At 41.4% G+C, this 26,814-nt stretch overlaps 1 protein-coding gene across 1 annotated transcript; it reads right to left on the reverse strand.

Annotated features, from left to right (window-relative positions):
• Positions 1 to 624: 624 nt before the first annotated feature.
• Positions 625 to 26,228, reverse strand: HTR2A (5-hydroxytryptamine receptor 2A). The gene is made up of 3 exons (XM_080363664.1): positions 25,802 to 26,228; positions 20,913 to 21,113; positions 625 to 1,633 (listed from the first exon to the last, which is right to left on the reverse strand). The coding sequence occupies exons 1-3, from the start codon at positions 26,214 to 26,216 to the stop codon at positions 834 to 836; spliced, it is 1,416 nt and encodes a 471-aa protein (XP_080219790.1). The 5' UTR covers positions 26,217 to 26,228; the 3' UTR covers positions 625 to 833.
• Between the last annotated feature and the right edge of the window lie 586 nt (positions 26,229 to 26,814).

Consider the following 26,814-nt stretch of genomic DNA (forward strand, 5'->3'; position numbering starts at 1 on the left):
TGTCAACAGCAGTGAAAAGGAGAAGGGAATCAAGCCTGATAATTACTTTTGAAAAAATTACTTTCAAGTTTTTAGCAGAACAGATGGAAATTTTGGAATGGAAATAAAATACAAGACAAAAAATAAAGATAAAGGTTAAGAATGGTGGTAGAAACAAAGGATCATTCAAGTATAATTTGCCTTCGACGACTGCTAATTCGAACTATAGAACAAATGGCAGGAAAGCCCAGTAACATTTCAGAATGGTCATTCAGAACTAAAAATAGCCATAAAAACACTGTTACCAAAATGTCCATATAATTAATCTATACAGATTTTAATAGATTTTTCTTTAATACTTTAAAATTTATTTTAAATATGTATTAGCAAACTAACCATCATTTTATTTAAAATTCCATAAAGTGCTCATTCAGTTAATGATAACAAAATTCTGTTGTAGCAAGACAAACTAGCTGGAGCCTACTCTGTGTGGACATCAAAGGGCAGCTTAGCTTTCATTTGCAAAGAGAAAAGAAATGCATGGATTTCTTCATAGCCTATGTTATAATACCAGAAATTGCATTTTTTTCTTTAAGAAATATATTCTTTAGAATATTAAAAAAATAAGTTTAATAAAGCCTGTGCTTAAAACAGCCAAAGTACTGTATGAAAAAAAATTGCACATTTGATACCATTTCAACCCTGCTTTTCATCCACAGGATAATATGAGGCATGTGTGATGTTATTGGAGGGTCTCTTGAACAGGGCTGATTTTCCTTAAGCTATCAGAGCTTCTCTCAGCCAGGTGAAATGTTCAGCGCACGCACAGTGGTTGTCATGGCAGCTGCCAACCGTCACACACCGCTAACATTTTCGTTCACAGGGCTGATACTTCCCTTGGAGGTACCATCCAAATGATGTATTCCGATCGTGACCATCGAATAATCCTTAGCCATCATTTTTGCCTCTTTTTTCAAACTCTTCATTTGTGCTAGCTGGAGCTGGCTGGAATTATACGCGAGTGCTGGGATAGTGTTCACTAAAATCAGCTGGAAAGGTTTCTTCTCCTCCTTGTAGCGACACTGAATGTAACGAGAGAAAGCCGAGCGGTAGGTTTTGTTGAACAACGTATATACGAGTGGGTTGACAGCCGAAGAAAGGTAGCCAATCCAAACAAATACGTTAAGTAGTTCTCCAATTACTTCTTGATTGCATGACTCCTTGCAAATTACGGCCATCACATTGGTGATGAAAAACGGGCACCACATCACAACAAACAGAAAGAAGACAATGCCAAGAACCTTGGAAGCCTTCTGCTCGTTGCTGATGGATTGCATGGTTCTCCTCCCGGAAGTCCCCACGTCTCTGTTCAAAGAGCGCTGAAAGAGTTTTTCTGAGGACAGGGAACTCTGAGGGAGGAAGCTAAATGAAGCAAACTTGGTCTTTGGGCCAATGTCATTCACGCATAGCATAGCTTCCTTCTGCAGCGACTTGATAGTTAAAAAGTAGGTAACCACCATGATGGTTAGAGGGATGAAGAATGCCACGAAAGAACCTACTAGGACAAAATTGTCATCTGCAAGTAAACAGCTGTCTTTCTTAAACACTTTGGAGTCATCTTGTAGTCCAAAGACAGGTACAGGCATGGAGATACCTGAAGGTAGATTAAAGAAGAGGTTAAACACAATAATAAAAAACATGATTTTCAGTCTCCAAGAAAAAAAATTAAAAAGCGCTCTTAGCTATACACAGATAATTTCTCAATTAATTAATGGTTATAGGACACAAACAAACACTAACAGAACCACAATCAATAGACATCCCAAAGCAAACTGAATTTATACATGGGAAGGAAAAATATTGCGTGTCATGTTTCAGCAGTAATACAATGCTAGTCCTGTTCTTGGGACATTTTACTGGGGCTACACAAGAAAAGATGCTGTGTGAAACATTGGTCTTGTAGGTGTTGAATTTCAGGAACCAAGCTGTGGTCTGCCAAGCTCTGGCGTTTGTGCTGCCATCACCTTTGCAGGATCTTGACGAAGAAGGACAGGGGAAGAGCATCACTGGTGTGACATGGGATTTTGCTGTTGTTCTAACCTGAATTTCCTCTCTCCTTCAAGGAAACCTCAGCCACAGGTATTAATAGAACACATATGCTTCCACCCAGCTGTCCCATGACACCTGCTAGCAACAAGAGCATGACTCCTAACATTCTTGGATCTCCAGACTTTCTTCTTAGTTCCTGCCACCTTGGCAAAGGCTTTTAGCAACTACAATAAAGATGATACCATGTCTTTTTTTTTCTGAGGTGCCTTAAGAGTGGTCTTGAGCTATTTTTCATAAGAGAATTAAAAATATTCTGCATACTGGTTTCTGACTAGGCTGTGAAATACTCATTTTAGGAGGAAAGATACATTTTTATCATAGGTCTGAGAGTAATCTTTCATTGGGTCTTTTTTCTTTTCTCCCTGTAATCCCCATACAGTCAGCACAGTCTAAATGCTACAAAAACTTTCCATGGCAACAGCCAGAGGGAAGATGAGGACAAATTAAGCACTGAGAGACACCAATGAGCAGCCTGAGATGTGGTTCACCCAGCAGGACTACCAAGGTCCCTTCATGGTACTGCATCTGCTACAGGCTTCCCTCTCAACACACAGCCCTGAGGGCAACAACAGCCCCGCAAACTTTGTCTTCCCCCTGCTATGTCCTTGCCCTGTCAGGAACGGCAAGGCCAGGTGGTGAATTGCATTCTCATTGGACTGCTCTGTCTGATTCAAGCTCACTCAGCCATTTCTTCAGGGACTTCTGCAAACGCTGCCACTGTCTGTGTAAAATCAAGCAGCTGCTGTTTGTTTGGTTGTTGTTTTGGGCTTTTTTTCAATATTTGTCTCCTCCCTTCCCCACAGAGGGATGCTGTCTCTCCAAGAGGGGCAACGTTCAGATAGCAAAAGGGAAGATGTGTTTTGAACACAGCAGAAGTGGAGTTGTGAAGCAAGGAGCGATAGTACAGCCCTGTTTGGATAACAGCAGCCTGGAGTCAGACTCCTATGGAAAGTTAACATCATCAGGGAGCTTCAGTCCCCTTTGCATCTTTGAAGAGAAATCCCAGATTCTGTATTTGGCTTCTGAGGAAGAAAATATTAATTAGAGAAGAATTTCTTATGATGTGAGGATGATGCTGTGCTCTGCCTTGTCCCCTGTGTGCCCAAGAATGTCCTTACTGGTTCACAGAGTCCTGAAACTCATCCTCTCAACATCAGCACTTCAATGGTACCTCTACCTCCCTTCTTTTCCCTTCTTCCCACTCTGGTGCTTAGACTGGGAGCCCTTTAGAAGCAGAGGCTGTCTCTTCATTTCACAGATTTCCAGTGCCCAGCGTGACAGCTCCAATCCTACAGGTTGGCTGTGGAGTCTGAGCACAGTACAAAACAATAATCATAACAGTAATAATAATAATATTAAACTATTATTCTCTTCAAATGTTCCATTCTTCTGGTGCTTCTGGAGCTTCTACAAAGCTCTTTATTTTTCTACCACCACTGCTCTTTATTTTTTTAACAACACTGTAGCTTATTTTATCTGCACAGCTTTAAACTGAGTCATGGCAATGCCTCGGGCCAATTTACAAAAGTACGGTTCTTATCTGCCCAAGGCAGAAGCTGGTGCAGAGCCTGCGGTATTGCCCTTTCTGTTTCTGTTCAAAGACTGTACAAACCCTAAATTCTTGAACTTGGGCTGTGAGAAACCACTGAGTGCGATGCAAACTCATAAAGTGTGTGGCAGCTCCTGGATCAAGCTGATGAAATCTTTCAGTAACTCCAGGAAAGCTGCTGCCTAAAATGGTTGGAGTTTTGCCTGACTGGTGGTACGGAGGGAGAGGTCACCTGCAGGAGCCGCATCAACCAGCCATGGCTCAGTAATCTGGGGTGCAAATCACCTCCAGGGAACTGGGGAATGCTTTGAAGTTAATTTTCTCTTTTGGATGAGTTGAGGGGATACTGAAGCACCCAGCACCTCCCAGCTGCATGAAGACACAGCACTAGTCAGAGCAATACCACAAGTTTCCTGTCTAGTTCTGCCCTGTACAGATAACAGCAGGGCTATTTTTTCCTGTAATTCAAGGACCTCATCTGAGCTGCAGAGATAAAATAAGCAATGGTATTGACAGAGTAAAAAGATGGCTTTCGTTACTACAGACCTTATGGTTCTGCTGCATCAGGAGGCATGGGAGGAGAGGCAGCAGCACTAGAAAGATGAAAACTTTAGCATAATGGCAAGCTTTTTCAATTAAAAGGCCACAGTCAGCTACAACTCCTCACCCAAAACACAAAGGCAGCAATTCCCCATCTCCTTTGTTTTATTGTTAGTAGCTTCTGGAGGACGGGCATCTAAATCCAGATTTCTGGCTTTAAAAAATGGAAATGAGCTTCAGCTTTATAGCTGGAGTTTCCACATTTCCTTGTCATTCCTTTAGCAAGTGCAGAAGTGCTGTTCACAGCAGAGCTGTAACAGGCACTGCTAGTCATGTAAGTTTTTCTGAGTGATGGTTCAAGGCATCTTTCCCCTATAGCAACAGGTAACTGGCCTGTATACAGTTTGAGAAAACTGTGCTACAGTGTTGTAACAGAAACCACCGACAGCTGTAACCTGCTTTTTGTGTACATTACAGTTCAGATGATGTAGGGCATCCCACAAATGGTACTGTGGCATTCCTGCATGGAATAAATTAACTTCCAGCCCAATTCTCTCTTTTCATATCTCTACAAGGACTAAACTTACTGCTTTCCTCCCCAGTGGAACAGAGTTTGTCCCTCAACAGGTAGCTTCTGTCTTCTGTAGCATGGGGATAGCAAATCCCAGTGAGGACATGGGAACCAAATTCAAAGGTAGTCATATTTAAACTCTAAATAAAGGAGCTTCCATGTGCAACTCATGTCCCCTATTTGGATGGGATTTTTAAGAAGCAGCATACATGGCCAAGAATGTCACCCGCATGTCACTCGTGTTTGGTCAAGATCGAGCTTGTACTGTAGACACATAACAAGAAGTCACCGTCTAAGCTGTATTAGCGTTATTGCAGCTGTCTGAATTCATTCTTTAAAGATCAAAGCTGACCAATCTATTTCTCCTTGATGATTCAGATGTGTAATTTCTTGCTGGTTTTATTGTCCTTGCTTTCCAGCTCCCTGCTCTTGGTGACTGCTGATGTTTAAGAAGAAACAGGCTGCGTCTGTGTATTCAGACATCAGGAGATGAAAATCAGCTTCACAAGAAAGGATCACGCAGTGCTACCAGGTAGTGACGAGCAGGTACTTGGGAAATGGACCATGTGCAAACAGTAGATCTGGAGGAAACAACCTGGCAGGGCTGTAGCAGAACAGCTATTCCACACCCTGCCCATTCCATGTTCTTGGCTCCCACTGCTTGGGTCAGCCTGGAAAAAGTCTTGATATCCTTGAGTGCTTTTTTTACTGTTTATCTTATTCTGTTTCAAAATCAAACTAAGCTGAGACAAAGGAAGCACTCGGCACAGAATGCGAGCAACCATTCAGGCACTAGAGGTATATTAACCACTGTGTTTCCAGTTGACATTTCCACTGAGAACATTTTCCCTTGTGGACAGACCCTAAATATTATGTTCCTGTGGTAGAAGGTAGTTTATTTATATAATATAGCTTGATTTATACACAGGTGGCTGTTTCAAACTCTATGGACTTTAATAAACCACAAAACAGAACTCAAACGATAAAGATGGGTAATAAATCCTGCATTAAACCTGAAGCATTTGGACACAACTTCAGAATGACAAAAGGCTCTTGAAAACACCAAAGGTTAAGAAGTAAAGCAATAGCATCCTTCTTTTTGTTCTCTCAAAAAGCCTGGTAAAACTGACAAAAGTTGATTTAGTGGTACACATTGCTGGCTTGCAAATCTTCAGAGATATAAAGCAGCCATAAAATGTCTTTAACTGGACAGGTAAACTGGATTTGCAGCTGCCTTGAGCTGCTGAGATTGTCAATGAATCAAACCCAGAATTTACAATACACCCAGCAGAATGGTACACTTGTTCTACTTAGGATGAAGAGAAGGAGGGGGGAATGAACTGATAAAATCAAGGTTCCTTTCATGAAGTTCCCTCCAAGCAGATACTGTCAGTCACGGGCTTTCACCTCACATGTAGCCATTTCAATCAATTTGAATACAAATGAACATTACTATATGCCTTAATAAATGCCCAAGGGATAGGAATGTCTCTTAGAAATGTCTTTACAGTTTCTCAGCAAAATTTGTCACCTTTGTTCACCTTCATATGAAAAAGAAAAAAAACCTCTCCAGCTCAAGCTTCAACAGTGGCATTGATTCAAACATACTCATGTTATGGGCCCAGTCATGGGCACATCAGACGTGCTGTGGCACTGGGGACCTCTGCTTGGAGAAGGCCGGTCTCTCCTTAAAGCAGCTTGGTGTGGCAATATTGTCTAATTTCTTTAGAAAAACCCATGCCTGGTGTGTGGTGCCTTTCTGTAATCAAAGAATGCCCTTCCTTGGTATATCTACAAAATCAAAGAACAAACACCCATCCATATATACTTGCAGCAACTCAAGGCATACGACGCATACCTCAGTTTCCTGTTTTATAAGAATTGCCTTGATGCAACACAACCATTACATTATTTTCAACATTTTGGACTGAAATAACCACACACTATACTATTTATTCATTTGGGTTACCATGGTGCGCTGTGTGGATGTTTGCTTGCTCCAGGAACCCAGACCACAGGGAGCCACTGGTTGGCAGGGGACAGTGACTGGACCGTGTCCTTCTCTGAGTGTCAAGGATGCAAATGTGTCTGGACCTTGTACCAGGAGCTGGAGTTTCACAACAGCTCGTTATGTGCTTTCACTTAAATATCTACAGAAGAGCCACTCAGTTTGGCTCTATGTCTTTGTTTGGCATGTGGCACTCACCATTACGCGAGTCATCATTTCCCCAGACCTGCAAACACTTCACTGATTTCTGCAAAAATCTGAGTCTTCTCTTGATTTATCATTTATGTTCTCAGTCCTGAAGCCTGTTTCTTACAAGTAGAGAGATGTGTCTGTCCAAATTAATTTGTAGGACTGTGATAATAAATTAAATAGAAACAGAATTAGAGGAGCATTACAGGGAGGACAGAGCAAGAAATGAAGGACATTTGCCCCTTTTTGACCCAACTGATTAGAAACCCAGGGCTCCAGGATGGGCTGAGTTATGAATGGAAAGCACTGATGGAGTCATTTGCTGCTTTGGTATAATCCTTTTCCCTTACAAAATGTGAATGCAGCCCTGTTTCCCAGGGACAGCAAGAGCCCAACAGCAGGAAGCAGTTTCTTTGCTCTTGGTTTTAAGTGCTGTTCCTGCCTATACACACCTCAAATCCCCTTTCTTAGCTGTGCTGCAGGACTTGTTTACAGCAGTTCTGTGTATTTTGTGTCTGCTCCTTCCTATTTCATTGCTGGATTTTCTGATCCTTCTGAGTATCTGAGGAAGGCACAACCTTTTGCATAGTGATTTTCACTGAAGCCTCTCCACCAATATAGTAGTTACTTTTCAGCTAGTGACATTATCTTTGGTTTGGGCAGAAACTTCTGCTAAGGTGCTTATTGGCTTCTCACAGCTATCTCAAATCGAGAGAAGTTGTTATCCCCCAGTGTAATGTGATTACCCAGTCACTGAAGGGACTAACAGAGGCATATAGAAGTCTACACTTACCAAATAGCTAGAAAGAAAGAAAGATTTATAAATGTCCTGAGGAAATTTATTTTGAAAAAAGGATTTAAGGACTGGGGATTTCAGATTATACCATTCATGTATGCAGTGAGGAGCAATGGGGAACAGACACTGATGCTTTCAGCTGAACAAGCAGAAATAGAAAGTCTTGCTATTACAACCAAACGAACTTAGTCCAGTGCCAGTACAGGTTTGTATAGGCTGCCTTCATATTCTGTGGACTACAGTGGGTAGAGAGGAGGACTCCAAGGGGTAAGAAATTGTTGGACAAAGCTGTCCAACAGCTGAATGTGAAATATGATGAATGTACCCTGGTCTGGTCTTTCATAAGCAGGAAGGCAGTCACATTTCTCAAAGCTAGTCTTGGTATCTCATCTGAATATTAAATTTTTTAGTTATTTCCTAATGTGCTTGTAGTTGTTCCCAGGTAATGAACTCCTTAGCTCTTGGCTGCATGTTGCCTCATTTTAACTGAAGCTCTGCAGTGCTTCTGTCTTTGTAGAGTAAAAGTCTTTCTGCTTGGAGTTAGCACACTGGTGACTTGCTGTATGGGACAGCCACAGGTAAAACTTTCACCTGCAGGACCAGCAAATAGAACAAGTATGTTCTTGATCAGTGGAAACCTCAGAAAATTGGAAGACTTTATCAATTTATAGAGAATTTTTTTTTCAGATGACACATAGCATGATAGAATCATAGAATCATTTAGGTTGGAAGAGACCCTCAAGATCATTTAGTCCCACCATTAACCTGACTCAGGCATTAAACCATGTCCTTAAGCACCTTATCTAAACACCTTTTAAACACTTCCAGGGGTGGTTACTCCACCACTTCCCTGGGCAGCCTGTTCCACTGCCTGACAACCCTTTCAGTGATTAATTTTTTCCCAATATCCAACCTAAACCTCCCCTGATGCAACTTGAGGCCATTTCCTCTCGTCCTATCCCTTGTTACTTGGTATAAGAGACCAACACCCTCCATGCTACAACCTCCTTTCAGGAAGTTGTACACAGTGATGTCTCCCCTCAGCCTCCTTTTCTCCAGGCTGAACAGCCCCAGTTCCCTCAGCTGCTCCTCATCAGACTTGTGCTCCAGACCCCTTACCAACTTCGTTGCCCTTCTCTGAACTCTCTCCAGCACCTCAATGTCTTTCCTGTAGTGAGGGGCCCAAAACTGAACACAGGATTCGAGGTGCAGCCTCATCAGTGGCCAGTAGAAAGGGACTCACTTCCCTCATCCTGCTGGAATACTTGCATTCCATCTGCTTGTTTACTACAGCATTTGTATCTACTGAGGGAGAGAACTTTTCCTAAATAAGTAAGAAATACCAAACTGCCCCGTAAATAAATTTTTGCCCAATAAGACTAAAGAACAAAGTTATGTGTACCACTTGCCATGTTCTTACACAGATCTCCCATGGATTCAATGAATCTCCTGTTTACTGTGCTTGGTTGGACCTTGTGGTCTAATTCTGAATATTTTAGTGATATTAAGCCTGTCAAAAGATGTCAAAAGACCCCAGCTCTAGACTCAAGTGTGTCAGCTTTTACATAAAAAATGAATATTTTTACCTTGTGTAGATTACTGTGCAAATACAGATAATTATAAATGCATTTCCAGGGAAGAAGAGGGAGGATTTCTTTTTGCAGCGAAGGCCGGACAGAGTTGTTTAGTTCCAGGATGTCCAGGAGTTTGAAAGCCAATAATAGACCCTAAAAATCCTTTTCCTCTTTAGTGATCCAGAGGAACCCACTCAACCTAATCTCCAGTAAAGAGCATGCCATTGTGCCACATAAAGCAAACTTGTCCACCTAAGAAAGCACCATCCTTGTGCTCCTCAGGTGAAAACTTAGCCCATCTTTAGAAACAGGACAAAGAAATGTTTATGGGAATGATTCAGCAGTGTTTTGGCACCACATCACCACTTTGCATCCCAATGAGATTGCTCCTCTTTTGCTCTACTCAGTCCCGTGGTTCCCAGATGATGCTGAGAGCACACGGACAACTGGTATCAGAGTGGCAATGCTGAAGGAGCACTGAGAGAAGGGCAAACTGGTGATCTGTATAGAAGTCATAACTTTCTTCTGCTGAGAGCTGAGCTAGGTTAGATTTGCATCTCAAAATAGGCTTCTCTTTCTCATGAGCCCTTCCTCAGGCCAGCTAGTCCTACATTCTCATGGGGAAGTGCCCCAAGAAGGGAAGGTCATGGAGACCTGCCTGCCACCTCTGGTGCACTTTTAAATCTGAGAATGTGAAATATGATGAATGGAAAGATGGAAAGCCACAGGTACTCTTACATCCTGCTTAGCTGAGCGGCACATGAATACCACAACATGTCGCTGAAAATAAGCACTAATTTCACATGGACACGCACCATCTGCATGTGCCAGCCTACCTGCTCAAGTAAGATTGCCAGCTTTTCTAAGTAACTGAGTTACAAGCTGTATTTTTGTGATCTGATGTCATCACTACTTACATCATCCTTGTTTTGATAACAGCATGTGTAGGTTGCTGCAAACATTGTCAGTCCCCTGAAGACCAATAAGGCCAGTGCCAGCCCGTCTACATGGACTTCAGTTTGCTCTGCACATCTACCTGCACTTTAATCCCTGCCTCCCACCAAAAAAGCCCTGCCAGGAGGGAGACAGGGTGGTATGTCACATGCACAGTGCCTGGAGGAAATCAAACCACGGCTGCAAAAATCTAGGGGTAGGGGGACATGTAACAATAAAAGACTTCAAGACCTCTCACCCTCTAATTTAATTGCATTATTATTTACAATATCAATTTATTTGCAGTCTGGTCTTTGGTGAGGTTGGGACTGGTCACCATCTGTGTGCAATAGAGACTGGTCACTATCCCTAAGTCTGGAAAAAGCAGAGGGTAAGGCAGTGTCTGGCTAAGCATGAGGAACCAGCTTGCCTGGGGGATGCTGGCTGAGCAGAGCCCAGGTCTGAGGTAGCCAGATGGCAGCTACAGTCCTGTTGTCAGCTGGGAGTCAGTAGGGAGCTGGGCTACATGTTCTCCTCCAGGGCATGGAGGCTGATGATCGCTGTGTAGCCCCTTCATCCATGGTGATTAGAAGTGATTAGATGTGGCTGACCTTGTGATAAAGAGCCTAATATTTAGTTTGAAAAATTGCAAGAGGTGCCACAGGTCTCCAGCCTCGCTCTGCACAGAGGGATGAGCTGCTGCTCACTCATACTTAAAGCTCCTGAATGGACAAATCTGCTACTTCTGTGGCTCAGCAAAATGCAGCAGAGCAGGGTAAACACCCTTTTTCCTTTCTGTGTACTCAGTTATTGTTGTTTAAATTGCACTGGTGTTCTTAAGTTCCGTGTAGCAATGGTTTGATTTCTTCTCAAAAGAAGTTACAAATTTACAGGTGTCACTGACTTAGGTAAATATGTTAATTTGAAAACAAAAAGAACCTCTAAGTGGGATCAGCTCCAGCCACCTGTGATATCCCTACTGTACAGCACAGGACCTTTTTGTATCTCATAGAATCATAGACTCATTTTGGTTGAAAGAGAACCTCAGGATCATCGAGTCCAATCATAACCTAACCTAACTCTAGCACTAACCCATGTCTCTAAGAACCTCGTCAAAATGCCTTTTAAACACCTCCAGGGATGGTGACTCCACCACTTCCCTGGGCAGCCTGTTCCAATGCCCGACAACCCTTTCCCTGAGGAATTTTTTCCTAATATCCGATTTAAACATCCCTCTCTCTCCATCTTCACATCAGATGGCTTGGCAATGGTCACAGTTCAGGCCCCTAGGAGAATAGATTTGGGGATAGTTGTGCTTTGAGAAAGAAAGAAATACTATACATTTGTAACAGGATCTTCCTGGATCACACATTGCCAGTCTGCCTTTTTAGCTATGAAGCTCCTGAAGGCTCCTCGGGGCTAACTTTTCTATGCTATACAGGCTATGTACACAGTAACGCTTAAAAAAGATTAGATAGATAGATAGATAGATAGACAGACAGACAGACAGACAGACAGACAGACAGAGTAGCAAGAAGCTAGAAATTATGGAAAGATCTTAGGTATTCCACTGTGTTAAGCAATGAATGTGATGGCTGCTGGAGCAGTCTAAGTGACAAGATTCTCTATTTTCCCAGTATTCTGGGCTTTAAATTATTACTTGGTATGATTTGTTGAATGCTGAATATTTACTTAACTCTGCCTTGTTCCTCCTCTGAACTGAACAGAATTTTCTATTGATATCTCTCTGAGATTTCTCCAGCAGTGCTGCTTGGCCTTCTTGAGTAGTTTAACAGGAAACTGAATGTAACTATCAGATAAGTTGTTTATTTATTATTATTTTTTTAGCAACAATTTTGCACTGAGCCTGAAGGGCACAGACAACCAAAACTGTAATTCTTCTGGATTTTCTAGACCTCAGACCAGGTCCCATTTTAATTTACATCTCTTATGGTTACTTGCAGAAGCTGCTGATGAAGCAGATGATCAGCTTCTTACTAGTTACACAAGGATGCTGCACCAATGGCTGGACAGTTATTTGGGTAAATGTCCTGACGTGATGGATAATTTGGAAGGAAAAAAACAGGACAAGAAGCAGCTTAAAGACCTGCACTGGTCTGAACATCTTGACTCGAGATCCTGTTCTTTATGCTTCACTGCCCACCCAATGGGTAATGCCCTTCACCCTGAATGACCTGTTCTTTTGTCAGATCAGTCAGTGCCCTGGTCACATGTAGAAGATGGCAGGGTTGAAGAAGAGATGAAAAAGTGTTAGAGCATATATTTGCCATCTACCGATGTCTACGTAGGTGCTATAGCACAATCCCTAGGGCTATCTTTCTTGCTAAATATGTCACAAACCACCTTGAAAGTGAAAAATAAATACATGACCTACCCTTGCAATAAGAAATGGCTACTCTGCATGCTGGATGGACCTCCTCATGTCCTACAGTAGTATACAAGGCAGGCTTGTTTAACCCTAGGAACATTCAGCCTAAAACTTTGGGGCACTTTGACATGCTGCTCACTCAGTGCACCTGAGACCTAAAACTACAGTGTTTATCCTGAGGCGCTCATAGCCCAGCCTATGGTCCTAGCAATAGTGGTCAATTTGACATGTCAAAACTTAGGTCAAATACAAAATCATAGTGAGAGTTATCTTCTGCTGAGAGGAAACAAGTCTTCCCGGTAGGTGTGATTTATTTGCAACATAAGTGCAGGGCTGAATACCATGAAATACATAGTTCCAATTTTGATCATCCAGAAAAGAGATCCTTTATTGCGATGCCTCAGCCTGCTTTCAGGATGTCACTGGAGTTTGATAGACCATTTTCCATTAATGACTCTGGAGGACATCATAGGATAAACCAGCTGACAGGTATTTCTAAATTTGTTGTAGGTAATTAGGAATATGTTGTTTCAGCTCTGACAAAACTCGAGACTTTTATTAGCTGGGCTGCTACTTAGAAATTGTACCAATAGCATGGGCCAGAAATGCATGGGGAAGGTTAATTGCAGCCTAAGTGTGCAATAGTTTGCAATGTTCCTGCTAATTGGGCTAAATGTAAGGATTTCATTTTAAAGCAGAATTCTGTGATATGTTTATTTTTTCTAGCGTTATCAAATGCAAAATCTGGCTTAGTTAAAATTTGATGCTTCAAAATACATAAAAGAAGCTGTGAAATAGCACTGTATAATTTTAAAATGAACAAAAATTTCTTTGTTCTTGACATTTTGTTTTATGCAATACAGTGCTACTTTAACAACACCATTTTTAATTTAGAAGGCGATTAAATGCAATTACAGTGTACAGATGACAGAGTCAATAAATCCTAACGTGATTCCTTTTCTGCTTATTTATATTGCATGTGGCTTCTGCTATGCAGAAATCCCAGTTCCTCTAGTTAGAGATGCTCAGGTAATTAATTCCTTGGTCAATATAGGATCTCCTTTTGAGCATGTACTGTTGTGGAGACCTACAGGAAGAAGACCAGAGCAGGCCTGTGAACATGTCCTTTCTGCACTTTCCAATACCTCACATAGCACTTTCTGCAGAAAAGAGTATCCTGAGGTAGGACCTGAGTTCATCCTTCACCCTCTGGATGGGGAATCCATTCTGGATTCTTGTATGTATTTCACACTGTGCTGGGTACACAACTGGCTAAAAAAATATCACCTTTTGGAGAAGGAGGAATAACTTAAAATAGGTACTGTAGTGTTGCTGCCTTTTTCCTTAAAACATTCCGTTTACTCTGAAGTATCTTACAAAGAGAGATTGGCTGATTACAGGTCATATTGCCAATGAGGAACAGTTACTTATTCATTCAAAGAAACCTGATAGTAGGATCAGCCTGGTCCAATTGAACATAATGCTTTTTTTCTGTCAGCTTCAGGGGAAGGAGAGCAGGGTCCTTATGGTCTTCAATGCAAATACAAGTTTTAAAAAGAAAAGACAATGAACAAATTCTGTCATCAGTAACTTGACTAACCAGGTGCTTTTCACATAGCTCTGGTATTAAAAATACAGCTCTATTGTTTAAAACTTGCCCTTAAAAATATTGCCAAAGCAGAAAGAAAAGCCATATGTTAATGTTAATACTAATATTGTGAGCACTCCTCATTCCTTTTTACCTGTAAAGCAGAATGTTTCTTGCAAAAGAGGAGCTCACAAAATGGATGTGTCCCTTTTTCAGAGGCAAAAACCTCCATCTCCTGTTAATCAGTAATTACACAAAGAAAATGGTAAATCTTTCACAACAATTATTCTTCATTTGTCAATATATATGTACTGGTATAATGTATTCCTCCCCATCCAGATGTATGCCAGGTTGCTCCATGTCTCTGGTTTGCAAATGTGGCCATATGGATTTTTATGTTGCTTCTTTTTCTCTGTGTTTTCAAATTTGGAGCATTTAGAAAGCAGTTCAATGATTACCATTCCTTTAGCATTTTTTCATAAAGAAAAGCACAAGGTTGGTAACACCTCAACATCAGAAAATGAAAAAAAATATATAAAAGTTCAAAATGCAAGCTTTTTTAACCTTCACAGTTAGGAGAGGGAGATATGTGTGGTAGGCTGTTGGGATGCTGGCTGGGATGTGTTCACTCTTCTGGGAAGAACAAATCAAGAAAAAGATTCTGTTGTATGGGAAGCACAGGAATCATTTACATCAATGAACAAAGTAAATATGATATTTATTTCTCTTTCTCAGAATCATCTTATGTAATGTCTCATAAACAGAATGTACGTGCTAGCCAACTCAGAAATGTGTATCACAGCACTGAATATTAGTTTCCCTTGAACAACCTACCCATGAATCATTATTTACTCATTAGTTGTCACTGCTGGTGGGGTCATTAATATAGCAATGAACTTTTTACTGCCATGACTGTTAGTAACTACAGAGCTTCATACATTGTGTCTCTATAAAATGATACAATGAGGATCTTATTTCTGTGACCTGGTGTTGAAGCTCTAACACTTCATTTATGAAATATTGCGTCTTGACCCTTCATTATAATCAATGCAAATTTTTCTATATTTTGTGTCACTATTTCTGACAGCATCTTTATGGCATTTTATTTTTATGGTGGCATCTACATCCATAAATGGGAAGGGTCCCAGGGGATTGTCCAAACACAAAAATTGTAAAGTTTGCCCTTGAGATCTTCCATCTGTAAAGAGCAAACAGTATGCTCACTCTTTGGGAGATGGTTTCATGTGTATGATACAATGAAATGTCAGCTAAGGAAATGATTATAAGTACTGCTAAGAATCCAAAGCCAAGTTTTCCGAAGAAGAAATGGAAGTAAAGTGAATGACTACATGGTAAAGAGTGTAGTGTCACAGATATTTCAAGTTTAACTCTAGCATTTCCAAATGTAGGTACCCAACTTTAAATTTATATTGTCGGAGTATGGTGCTGTGTGTAATTATTTGCAATTTTGCATATTTTGGCAGTGTGTTCCATGTTATAACAAGTGATCTTTTCCTGTGCCAACCCATCCCTAAAATAAACTAGAATTAAGTGGCAAATGGTAACTATGTCATCTGGAAGAAATGGAGGATGTGGTTGATCCAGAACAGGGATTCCCAACCTGAAGCGCCTTGGCTATTTTTGCCTTTTGAAAACAGTAAAGGGGCTTTCAAACGAAGGCTGTCCTTGGCAGAACTGAGTGGCTGATGTGCTAAAGGACGCCAAAGCTGTCATCAAATGACAATGCTGGTGGTTGTCCTCTCCAAATCCCAGTTGCTTCCCTGGCCCTTCATACTCTGTAGGACAGCAAGAAGTCATGGAGAGAAATGGCAGGCTGCCTGAGAAGAGAGAGAAAGCCTCTGTGTCAGCATAAAGCTTCCTGCTGCCAAATCACCAGTGGGCTCAGTTGCACTGGACTTCTTCATATACCTGCAGGTAACTTTTTGCACTTTGGAGAATGCTGCTTGACATGCTACAGTATTTCGTTATTTTTGAAGCCTTGAAAGCACTGGCAAAATTTTAAGAGAGTTGTTCTGTGGGAGATATTTCACCAGTTTCAGCCAGTTCCACTTCGGACGACTTTCTGCATGAAAAGTACTGAATAAATCTGAGTTGTTAGCAACTGGGGAGAGCAGAGACTGCCTGGAGGCAATGAACAGATGTGTAGGCTAAGTGAGAAATGATAAGAGAAAACTCAGCTAAGAGGATTTAGGTTTCATCAAACTTCACATTACTTAGACCATTAATGGAGCAATAGAGAGAAATAAGGACTGAGGAATGATATATATAAGGGCTTACCATTCATGACTGTAATTCTTTTATGTGGCCTTTTCAAGGATTTTTAAAGAAGAGAATGATGCATTTTTGTCCAGTTGCAGAGCAATAGGTTTCTTAGGCCCACTTAGGACTCAAAGGTGCTTTACCTTTATTTTTCAGCATAGCCTCTGTTTACAATTCTGTAGACTCCAGTTAAACCCTATTCAAAATTCAACTCTAATTTTTCTAGGTAAGGGAAATGCTTGGGCTTTTTACACCTGTTCTCAGTAAGGACCTCTGTGCTTTAAACCAAATGGAATAATTTTCAGTGTTTAACTGGCTTTTGCCTTCAACAGCTACAAATAATCTAATTATCTGGCCACTCTGGGTACTGGATGATTTAAGAATTAAAGACACGATTAGAATCTGTTACACTAATTAGAATCCATTTTAAACCAATTGCCTGTGGCATTACATGGTCTAGTGAAAGAAAGGCTGCTGGCTAAATGCTCTTCTTCCACTAAGTGCAAACCCAAATATTAGTATGATTTAGTTTTTTAAAATAATCTAAGAAAGTCAAGATTTCAGAAGTCAAGTAAATCAAATCATCTGTCCTTTTTTAATGCTTTTAAAAAATATGTCATATATCACTGAAGCCAATGGAAGGAAGACCACTGATTCATTGATCTTTGGATCAAATTCGCTGAACAAATTTGTGAATTTAGTGAATAAAAAGAAAATTGTGACTTTAGTGAATAAAAAGAAAATTATGAATTTAGTGAATGAAAGTGTTATTACTTAGGTAAGTTGGAAGTTATAATGACAGATTGAGAAGCACTGGGAGAACTTTTGCATGCCCCACAAATCAGCTAGAAGTATTTGCAGGAGCCAGTGATCAGGTGGATAATGATAATACAGCTGACATAATGTTCCTGGATTTCCAGAAAGCTCTGACAATGCTATTTTGTCAAAGGCTGTTAAAGAAATTAAACTCTAGTGGCAGAAGAAGAAAGGTCCTTTTGTAGAAAAAGGATGGGTTGAAAGACAGAAAACACTGGGTAGGATTAAATGGTTTGTTTCCACAGTGAGCAGGGTAAAAGGTAACGTCCAGGAGCCCTCTATGTTTATCAGTGCTGTTCATCCCATCTGTGACCTGTCTGCTTGGACACTGGAGCTGAGTAAATGTGCTGTCAGCACACAACTGTTGGCTGTAGAGAATTGCATAAGGTCCTCATAAATCTCAGCTAATGGACAGCAAAGTAGCAGAGAAAATTCAGTGCTAAGAAGCAAAGAGTTGTAGGTTAGTTGGAGGGAACCCTATCTAAATATGCGAAACTATTTGTCATTACTCAGGAAAGAGAGGAGTGTCATGAAAATTATTAGAGGACTCAAACACCTCTCATTATGAAGAAAGGCTGAGAGAGCTGGGGTTGTTCAGCCTGGAGAAGCGAAGGCTCCAGGGAGACCTTATTGGGGCCTTCCAATGTATAAAAGGAGCTTATAAGATGGAGAAAGACTTTTTATCAAGTCCTGTAGTGACAAGACAAGGGGCAATGGCTTTAAACTGAGAGTAGATTTAGTTTGGACATAAGGAAGAAGTTTTTTTACTATAAGCATGGCTGGAACGGGTTGCTCCATCATTGGAAGTGTTCAAGGTCAGGTTGGATGGGGCTTTGAGCAACCTGGTCTAGCGAAAGATGTCCCTGCGTGTGGCAGGGGCATTGATCTAGATGATTTTTAAAGGTCCCTTCCACCCCAAATGATTTATAGCCCTGCCACTCTAAGTAGCACTGAAAGCATGCAGATTGGTAAATGTTACATGGAGCACGTTTTTGTTCAGAAAACATTTCCTATTAGTAAATGATATAGAACTTACATGGAAAACACTTCATTCCTCAGAAACCACTTCCTGTCTGTTCTGACTTGGATCATGGCAGATCAGGACAGGGTCAATGACAGACTGACAACCATTTGCACGGGTGAACTGGGATCTATCAAGTTTCCTTATAATACTGGCATTGTTATTCTATATGGTATAGCAACACACCATGGTGCAATCTCAGTCCAGCCTGGCAGTGACTAGCTCAGCAGATTCTTTGCAGTTTGCTGTATGTTTGCTTCCCTGTCTGTCCTCTGGAGGACATCACATTTGTCATTCACGACACAGTTGCCAGGCTGGGAACTGACCTGTCTTCCTTGAGCTCATCTCCCCATGGCCCTTGCATCCACAGGACTAGCAAACCGGCTCAGCATCACTTCATTCCTGCACACCTCAGCATGCTTGCCTGCATTCATTTATATCTATTTAACCTGCTCACTGTTTTGATGGCAGGTGGTGTGCAAATGAGATGGAGTTTACCCTATCTGCCCCAAAATTTTTCTGGCATCCACCATTCCCTCACATGTGTCCTTACCCAGCTGCAGTAAAGCAGAACTCTTCACTCTTCACTCATCCCACACTTGAGTGCTTTCCAATAAAATACAGAGTTGTATTTTTCAGAGGTATATAAATAGAGACCATGTTGCTATCACTTGCTGTAGTAATAACAAATAACATCTGTGGCTTGTCTGATCACTGTTAGAAGAAAATTCTCTAGAGAGCAGAAAAGGTGTTTTTACAATGGGTAAATTGTTATCAGTTATTGCTGCAAAGAATAGTCCTAACTTTTGAACTGAAATATCAACATATCAAAGAACTAAAGCCTCCTGCTACAGGACATAAACTGTGTTCTAACTAAAAGGGCTTAAATAATACATTTTTCTGGAGTCATTTAATAGTGAGCTAATTCAGATACTCTGGCAGTGAGCTGCTGCCTAAAAAAAGACACTGAGCAGCGTGGATTGCTGGTTTGCCCCTGGAATGGTCATTCTGATCCTTCTGTAAATTTATTTGTGTTTAAAAAGGACAGTTATTTTGCACACGCCAAATACAGGCACCACACACAAATGCAGACAAAAACAGTATGTACAAATTGAAGTAATGCTTGACTTTTTTAGTTATATGGAGAACACACTGAAAATTCTTGTACTTAGCAGTGTCCAAGATTGGAAAAACTGGACAAAGTAACATGTTTTATACTGGATTGATAAAAAAGTCACTGATAGAAGTGAAATACAAGGTATGATTCGTCTAATCTAAATGAAGACATCTACATCTGAGTTGCTCCAGACCTCCTTTATAGTTGAGAGCTAGGGTGGAGTTCACCTGGCCGGTGCAAGACATCTAAATCTGATCACCTGAATGCACCCCGGAGCCACACATGATGCTGTTGAACCTCACCATATCTTTGAGGATGCAGAACTGTCCTCCTGTTGAGTGCTCTTTCTATTTCTTGCTGTGCAGCAGAAAATACAGCTATTTTAAGCCATATATATCCTGAACTGCTTTTTCTCAGACTCTGGACCAGGATCAAGTAGGAGACCAGAAGATGATTCAGAGCATCAGGCAGGCACAGTGTTAGGCATCGTCTCCTTTCCTTCCCCTCAGAAGGATGATAACAAATCACAATTACCCCTTGCAATAATTTTTATTAGCCAGGGAAGAGGCTAATTACCTTTGATTGCTGGCAACACTTACCTCTTGCAGGGCAAAAGTGTGGATTTTTTCCTGATTCTGAATAAATGAGCTGCCAATGCTCAGGGGGGTCTACAAAAGCAGAATAGCTGCAAGGGAACTGTGCTTTCAACACGTTTGAGAACCTCCATCCCGGGTGTGTGAGGACATCCCTGATGGCATCAATCACCAGACTCTTCCCAGCTCCCATGCCATGAGAGTGCTCTGGACCGAAGATGCTGCCACCATGGGAACGGAAGAGCAACACTCCTATGCCTGGTTTTGAGTCTCTGAGGTTTTCCATCACAAAGAGATACTCATCTAGGGAGCCATTCATGGCACCTATTTTAGGCTGCAACTCTGAGCTGTCCTGTGGAGAAACTTCTCTCATTTATGGCGAACACAGAGTATCTAATGCCTCCTGAATAGGATGCAATAAATAGCCTGCCCTACACACTGAGAAAGGCAGAAGAGATCTGCCCATAAGAAACACCTCTAAGCAAATTACCCTCATAAGAAGTTGGGAACAACGGACTTACATAAAACAGGGAGATTTTTTTTTTCATTTGAGATCATTTTTCTTTTCAGACATTAACGTAATGGTGGATAATCAATATGGGAAATAAACACATCTTTAAAACAAACTTGAACCCAATAGTCCTATCACTGATGTATATTCTTTCAGTGACAGTGCTGCTCAGTTCTCCTCCATTTACTGTTGTTGATTTCCATTGCATAATTACTACATTACAGCACTTCTTAGACTGTGGCAAGCAAAATACTGCAGGCAGGGAATACAGATTTAGACTGCAATGTATGTCAAATCCTCTCAAAGGCTAGAAATCTGCAATTACATGCTGAAATATTGCCTCACTTACCAACTGATATGGTCCAAACAGCAATTATTTTTGCAAAAGCCTTAGTTCTTGAGTTAAACCGGCTGTGATGAATGGGGTTTCGAATGGCAATATAGCGATCCAGTGAGATGGCACAGAGGTGCATGATGGAGGCGGTGGAGAAAAGCACATCCAAGTAGATCCAAATGGCACAGAGCTTTCTAGGTAGAGGCCATGCATATCCTGTACAAGACAAAGTTGACATCAGCTAAGAATATGACATACACCTTTTGTTGTGACACATACATCTTAGTGCATGTATCTTTCTAGGAGAAGCTGGTGGGAAGTGACGCTTTCAATGGGACATGCCTGACACTGTTTTAAGAAACCTTTTTTTATTTGCTTGCAGACTTCTAATTTTGTAGCTGTTGAGATTAACTCTGCTTCTTTCCCAGGGTACAAGCAGTGTATGTTTTTTTTCTTTTCTTTTTAATTCTATTTGCACACCCTTGGTGTTATAATCAACCATTTCTGGCAGCAAATCTATGGAAAGAGAAGCAATTTTGTCATTGTATTCCTGCAAGTTCTCAATTTTGTTTTAGGACTTTTTATCCACATGATTACTGCATTATTAGTACCTGCTGATATGCAAAGGTACCTGAATTCTGAAACCGAAACTTTCAATTTAGTGGCAGGTGAAGAAAGAAGTGTATTTTGTTGCATACCAGTGATATTTATCTTGCCTGGCTTTGGGTACCTACCATTTACTTCAATAAGGATATTCTCTGTATCAATGAATATTGATAGGCTCCTCCAGAAAGAGGAATCCAAAACAAAAGCATTAGTGTTTACCAATATCCAGCCAACATCTTCGCTGCAAACTGAGCCTTCCCTTTTTCCTTGTTCTTTTCACTAGCCACGAAGAATAACTGATCACATGCCTTTCTTGAAGCTATTGGAAGATGGCTATCCTGTCTTGCCTATTGTTTTCTTTTCCAGACTAAGCAAAGCCAGTTCCTTTATCTTTTGCTTGCAGATAATGCTTTTAAAGCTTTTGTGCTTCTTGCTTTCCTGCCCTGGAATATATTTAATTTATCCACATTTTGCTTATCCTTCAGTAACCAAAACAGGAGTCGTTACTCTTGCAAAGGCCTCCTGACTGGTAAGTGAAATACAAGATCACTTCATGGGTCTTGCAGGGAATGTCCTTACTTACACAACCTGGAATGATGAGTGCCTTCTGTATAAAAATATCATACTAGTGACACATGCTCAGCTTATGATCCATTTTGAGAGCCAGATCTTGTTCGTCATCCCTGAAGCCTGGACGAATTTCCCCAGCAGTAGTTGGTTTGCTGTCTTTTTCCTAAGTGGATATCTTTGCATTTATCCTCACTGAATGTTATTTGTTCATTTCAGACTTTCTCTTCAGGGGTTCAGGTGATTGTTGATGATTCTGATGTTGTCCCTCTGAGTGCTTGTAACCTCTCCCAGCTTGGTGCTTTTGGAAAGCTGTGTAAGCTCATACTCTATACACTGTCCAAGTTGTCAGAAGCAAATGCTGAGCAGACCCAGGCTAAGCAGAGCCCTGCAGGACTCCATTCAAAGGCCCTTCCTAGTCCTGCAGGGAACCACTAATAACTCTCCTTGGAGCAAGTTTTGCAGTTAGCTGTGTCCTTAGCTTGTTGTGATTTTATTTAAAGCATATTATCTGAGTTGCCCATAACAGTGCAGCATAGGGCAATGCCAGAGCAGGTATTGAACACACTGGTGTTTCAGGGGGTGTGTCTGTCTCCTTTGGAGATGATATAATACAAGATTTGAAACAACAGGAACAGAGAGAGAGGCAGAGGAGCTAGGTCTGTGTCTAATTAAACTTAGTCTCAGCCAGCACTGGGAAGACCTGTTTCTTGGTGCTATTTGACTGCTGTAATATGAGCTTACCCTGACAAGTCATACAGTATTTATGAATATGTTTTATCTTGTTTTCTGGTCCTCCAATGGGGAATCCAGTCTCTGGAATGTGTTACATGAGGGTTTGCTTCCAGGGGCATGTCTTCCCAGCAGGCTCTCTGTGTCAGGCCACCCCAGCTTACAGAGGGAAAAGCAACAAAGTATTTTTACACTTGACAACGTGTGTCTGTTCTCTTGCTTTAGTGCCCTGTAGGAACATGTTTGTTGTATCCCTCTAAACCTCTTGTCCTTACTCTAAACGTGGATGGAGCAAGGACAAAACAGTATCCATCAGATAACAGGGCAAAGAAAGGGCCAAGTACATTATAGGAGCCAACTGCAGATGCAATAAGAGTTAGGAAGGCTGTAAATAACATCCTCCAGGCAGGCCTTGGGACATTTTATGTGTCTTTGCCTTATGCTGCGCTCTGGCCACTGTCCAATTCCGCCCACCATGTATCCAAGAGGAAACAAAACAAAACATAACAAAACATGGCTGCAATTTAAAGATTGGTTAAGGCATCTCTAAGGTCCAGGATTTGATGTGGTCCATAAGAGGCAAGGCAAGGAGGCAAACACATGAAGTTATCCAGGATGTTTGGGCTGCTGCTTGTTGGTAACAGGAGGTTTTGAGTGGAAGGCTAAGAACATGCTGTAGAGAGAGGAGAGAGAAGAGTGAAGAGAGAGGAGAGAGGAGAGAGGAGAGAGGGAAGAGGGGAGATGGAGAGGAGAGTCCATAGGACGGGAGGTTGCCGAGGAGGCCCAGTGCACCATCCTGCCTGGTCAGAAGCACATCAGCTGAAGCTGCATCTAAGGTCAGCACTCAGCTGGTCAGCAGCCCTCTGAAATGCCTGGTCTTTCCAGGGCAACAGGGAGTTACACAGAATCTGCCAATTCTCAGCACTGGCATGGGGCAAGTCTCTGAGGCAGGAGCAACAAACATCTGGAACCTGACATGTGATTGGGTGGGAACCAGTGCTGCTGTTGAACTCCATGAATTCTCTGCTCTGTGGGCACATCACCTTGGTGGGAGTCTTTTTCTCCAGTGGAGGCTCACGCTGTTGGGTGGATGGAGAAGCCTGACTGGCCCAAAGACTGCAGGTTGGGCAGATGTGTGGCTGGTGTGGCAGGGCATTCAGAATGGGAGTCGTCCACAGTAGCTGTAAAGCTCTCAAGATGGCAATCATCTCTCTTTTGAGCAAAACAATTCCCCTTCAAGGGGCTGCAGGGCGGGTGGTGAAACACCCTTGTTCCACAGCCTTGGAGGTACTCCAGCAGAGTGAAGCAGATGCAAAGGCGCTCCATTTGGGCTCAGGACCGTCAACATGGGAGATGTGGCTCACGCTGGCTGTGTCCTGGCCTTTCTCTGAGCGGCTGAGGCCAAGCAAATGCTCCTGTTTAAGGGGAGATTTCCCTCTGCAGCATCATTGGTTGCCCTGTAGAGGCTGGGGGTTCACCATGCCAAGACAGCTCTTCTGGTACCTGTGCGCAACACCAGATGATTTTTCAGGCCAAGTTACCCTGCAAAGGCCTCCCCTTCTTGACCTGGCAAGGGAAAAAGCAGGGAGAGAGGAGGGAATGCCAGCACATTGCCTTGCCTGCAGCTTTAGGTGCCCTGTTGCTCCTTTGTGCAGCCATCACAATGGAGGACAACACAGTCTTCCTCCTGCAACAAGGATTTCGGCTTCACTGCATGCAGGAAGTCCCATGTCCTGACCTCCAAATTGCTTCCAAGACGCGGATTTCAGGTGCCTCTTTCCTCAGCAGCAGAGCCTGGCCAGCAGGAGTCCCTGTTGCATGTCTCAGGGAATCACTCCGAATTTAAAAGAGTTTTGCTAATCTCACGCATCGGAAATTTTCTGCTCCCGCGGCTCCCTTTTACACTGTTTCTCCCGCCAAAGGTAATTGCACCACTAATACAATAAATCACAACGTTACACCATCACTGATGCCAAATACAGTTTGAAAATGCTACTGAGGGCAATCTGTGTAGAGATACTGAAACTGGGAAATAAACTTTCAGTTTTCTGGATGAAACCTCTCTTAAATCACAGGCTCATGCATGGACCTTTAGTTCCAAAATAATGAAGCAATAGAAATATTTGCAAAAACCTCACTTTCCTCCTGATATTGTCTGGTTTCCCCTTGAACTGTAGCAATTCAGCTCTGGCACTAGAAATCTTGTTTCTCAAAGTTTAGGGATTATAACAGCCTGACAATATTGGTACTGAACACATAGGCTGCTGCTTTTTTCTACGTGAGATGTGCTGCAAGTGATTTTGATGAAAATGAGAAGAAAGATCTGCTACTAATGACCTACAAGGGTATGAACTGTAAGTCGTTATTCACTTAATTGTTAAATGACTGCTTTTAAGAAATCATAGCTTTGCATTTGTAAATGTTACTAAAAATTAGGCAGAATTATTTCCCATCCATTTTTGAATTTCCACAATATTTATGCCAGCATTTGCTGGTAAGTAGATGTCAAAGTAGGGCACTGGTTTTAAGAAAATTAGTTACATTTTTGTTACTTCATTAAAAGTAATTGGAGGGGTTGCCTACTTTGAATCTAAAGGTAGTTATTAGTGCTTCTATGCATATTTGCAGAGCAAAGTAACTGGCAGGACTTTACATTCTCATTAGGAATATTGAAAATTACTAGCCACGGAAAAACACTGAAAGAACAAAGAGAACAAAGCATCTTCATATACACTTTGAAACAATTCCTTCAGCAACAGATTAATAAACTAATCTTCTGGACTGTGTTTAAGATGTCTGTCACTAGAAATTTAAAGTAGGAAAAGATTCAAGTACTTCACCTATTCGTACATTCCTTAACCAATTACACATATTTCAGTTTGTATGGAGCAACTACAATTTTTTGTGGTAAGAAAATGAAACAATAAAAAACAACAACATGTGCATGCAATGTTTAAAGCTTCTCAATACATGCAGTAAGTTACACAGCTAATACTCACCGTACAGTATGGTTAACATTGACACAGGCATTACAAGGAAACCCAGCAGCATATCAGCTATTGCAAGTGACATTAGAAAATAGTTAGTGGCATTCTGTAGTTTTTTCTCCAGTGACACAGCCATGATGACAAGAATATTTCCAGCAATTGTTAAAACAATCACCATGACTGTCAGCAGAGCTGGCCAGTTTTTCTGTGAAAGCTGAAACAGAGAAGAGTAGCACGGTGGAGTCATGCTACTTTCACTCGAAACATTGGTTAGGTTTTCAGAGTCCAAAGTCAAGTTAAAGAGATGTGATGCATTAATCTCTCCAGCTCCATAAACATTTCTGTAAAGTCTTCTCTCATGATTTATGTGTATTAAAGATTTTGCAGTTGGGTTCGCAGAGCTCTCCTGATCACAAAGAATATCCATTGCGAAGTCTGAAACCGGTGGGATAAATAGTGAAAAACAGGAAATTATCGCCCTTTGTCACCATCGGGCTTTATATTCCTCAGTTGTCCATGCCAGAAGTTGAAGGAGCACAATCTTTTGTCGACTGTATTTTTGCCACTAGCGTGATGTAGAAAAACATACCAGAATTACTCTGAATGCTGAAATGTTTTGTTTTCAGTTCCATAGGAAGTCCAGTGTAGGCATACATTGAAAATCCAGCTGAAAAGCAAAACCAAACTGTAGGATAGAGAATGTGGACTTGAGGCTTCAGAGAGCAAAAATGTTGGAGAAATAAAAGAGAAAAAACTTTTGCAAACCACTAGGACTCCCCTCTGGAGCTACATCTTATTGCTATTGGTAACTGTAATCACACAATTTTAAACACAGCAGTATTAAAATAGCTTGCCATACAAAACAGCAGAGCTCTTGCTTCCCTATTAAGAAAGTTGATTAAAGATTCCATCCAGCATCTTTCTCTTGAAATAATTAGACATGCTCTTATTTATAGTTTATCCTTCATAATATGGCTGATAGTTTCTGACTTCTGTTGTATTTCAGTATCACTTTCAGCCTCATA

Source organism: Nesoenas mayeri (assembly GCF_963082525.1).
Source record: "Nesoenas mayeri genome assembly, chromosome: 1".
Taxonomy (NCBI): domain Eukaryota; kingdom Metazoa; phylum Chordata; class Aves; order Columbiformes; family Columbidae; genus Nesoenas; species Nesoenas mayeri.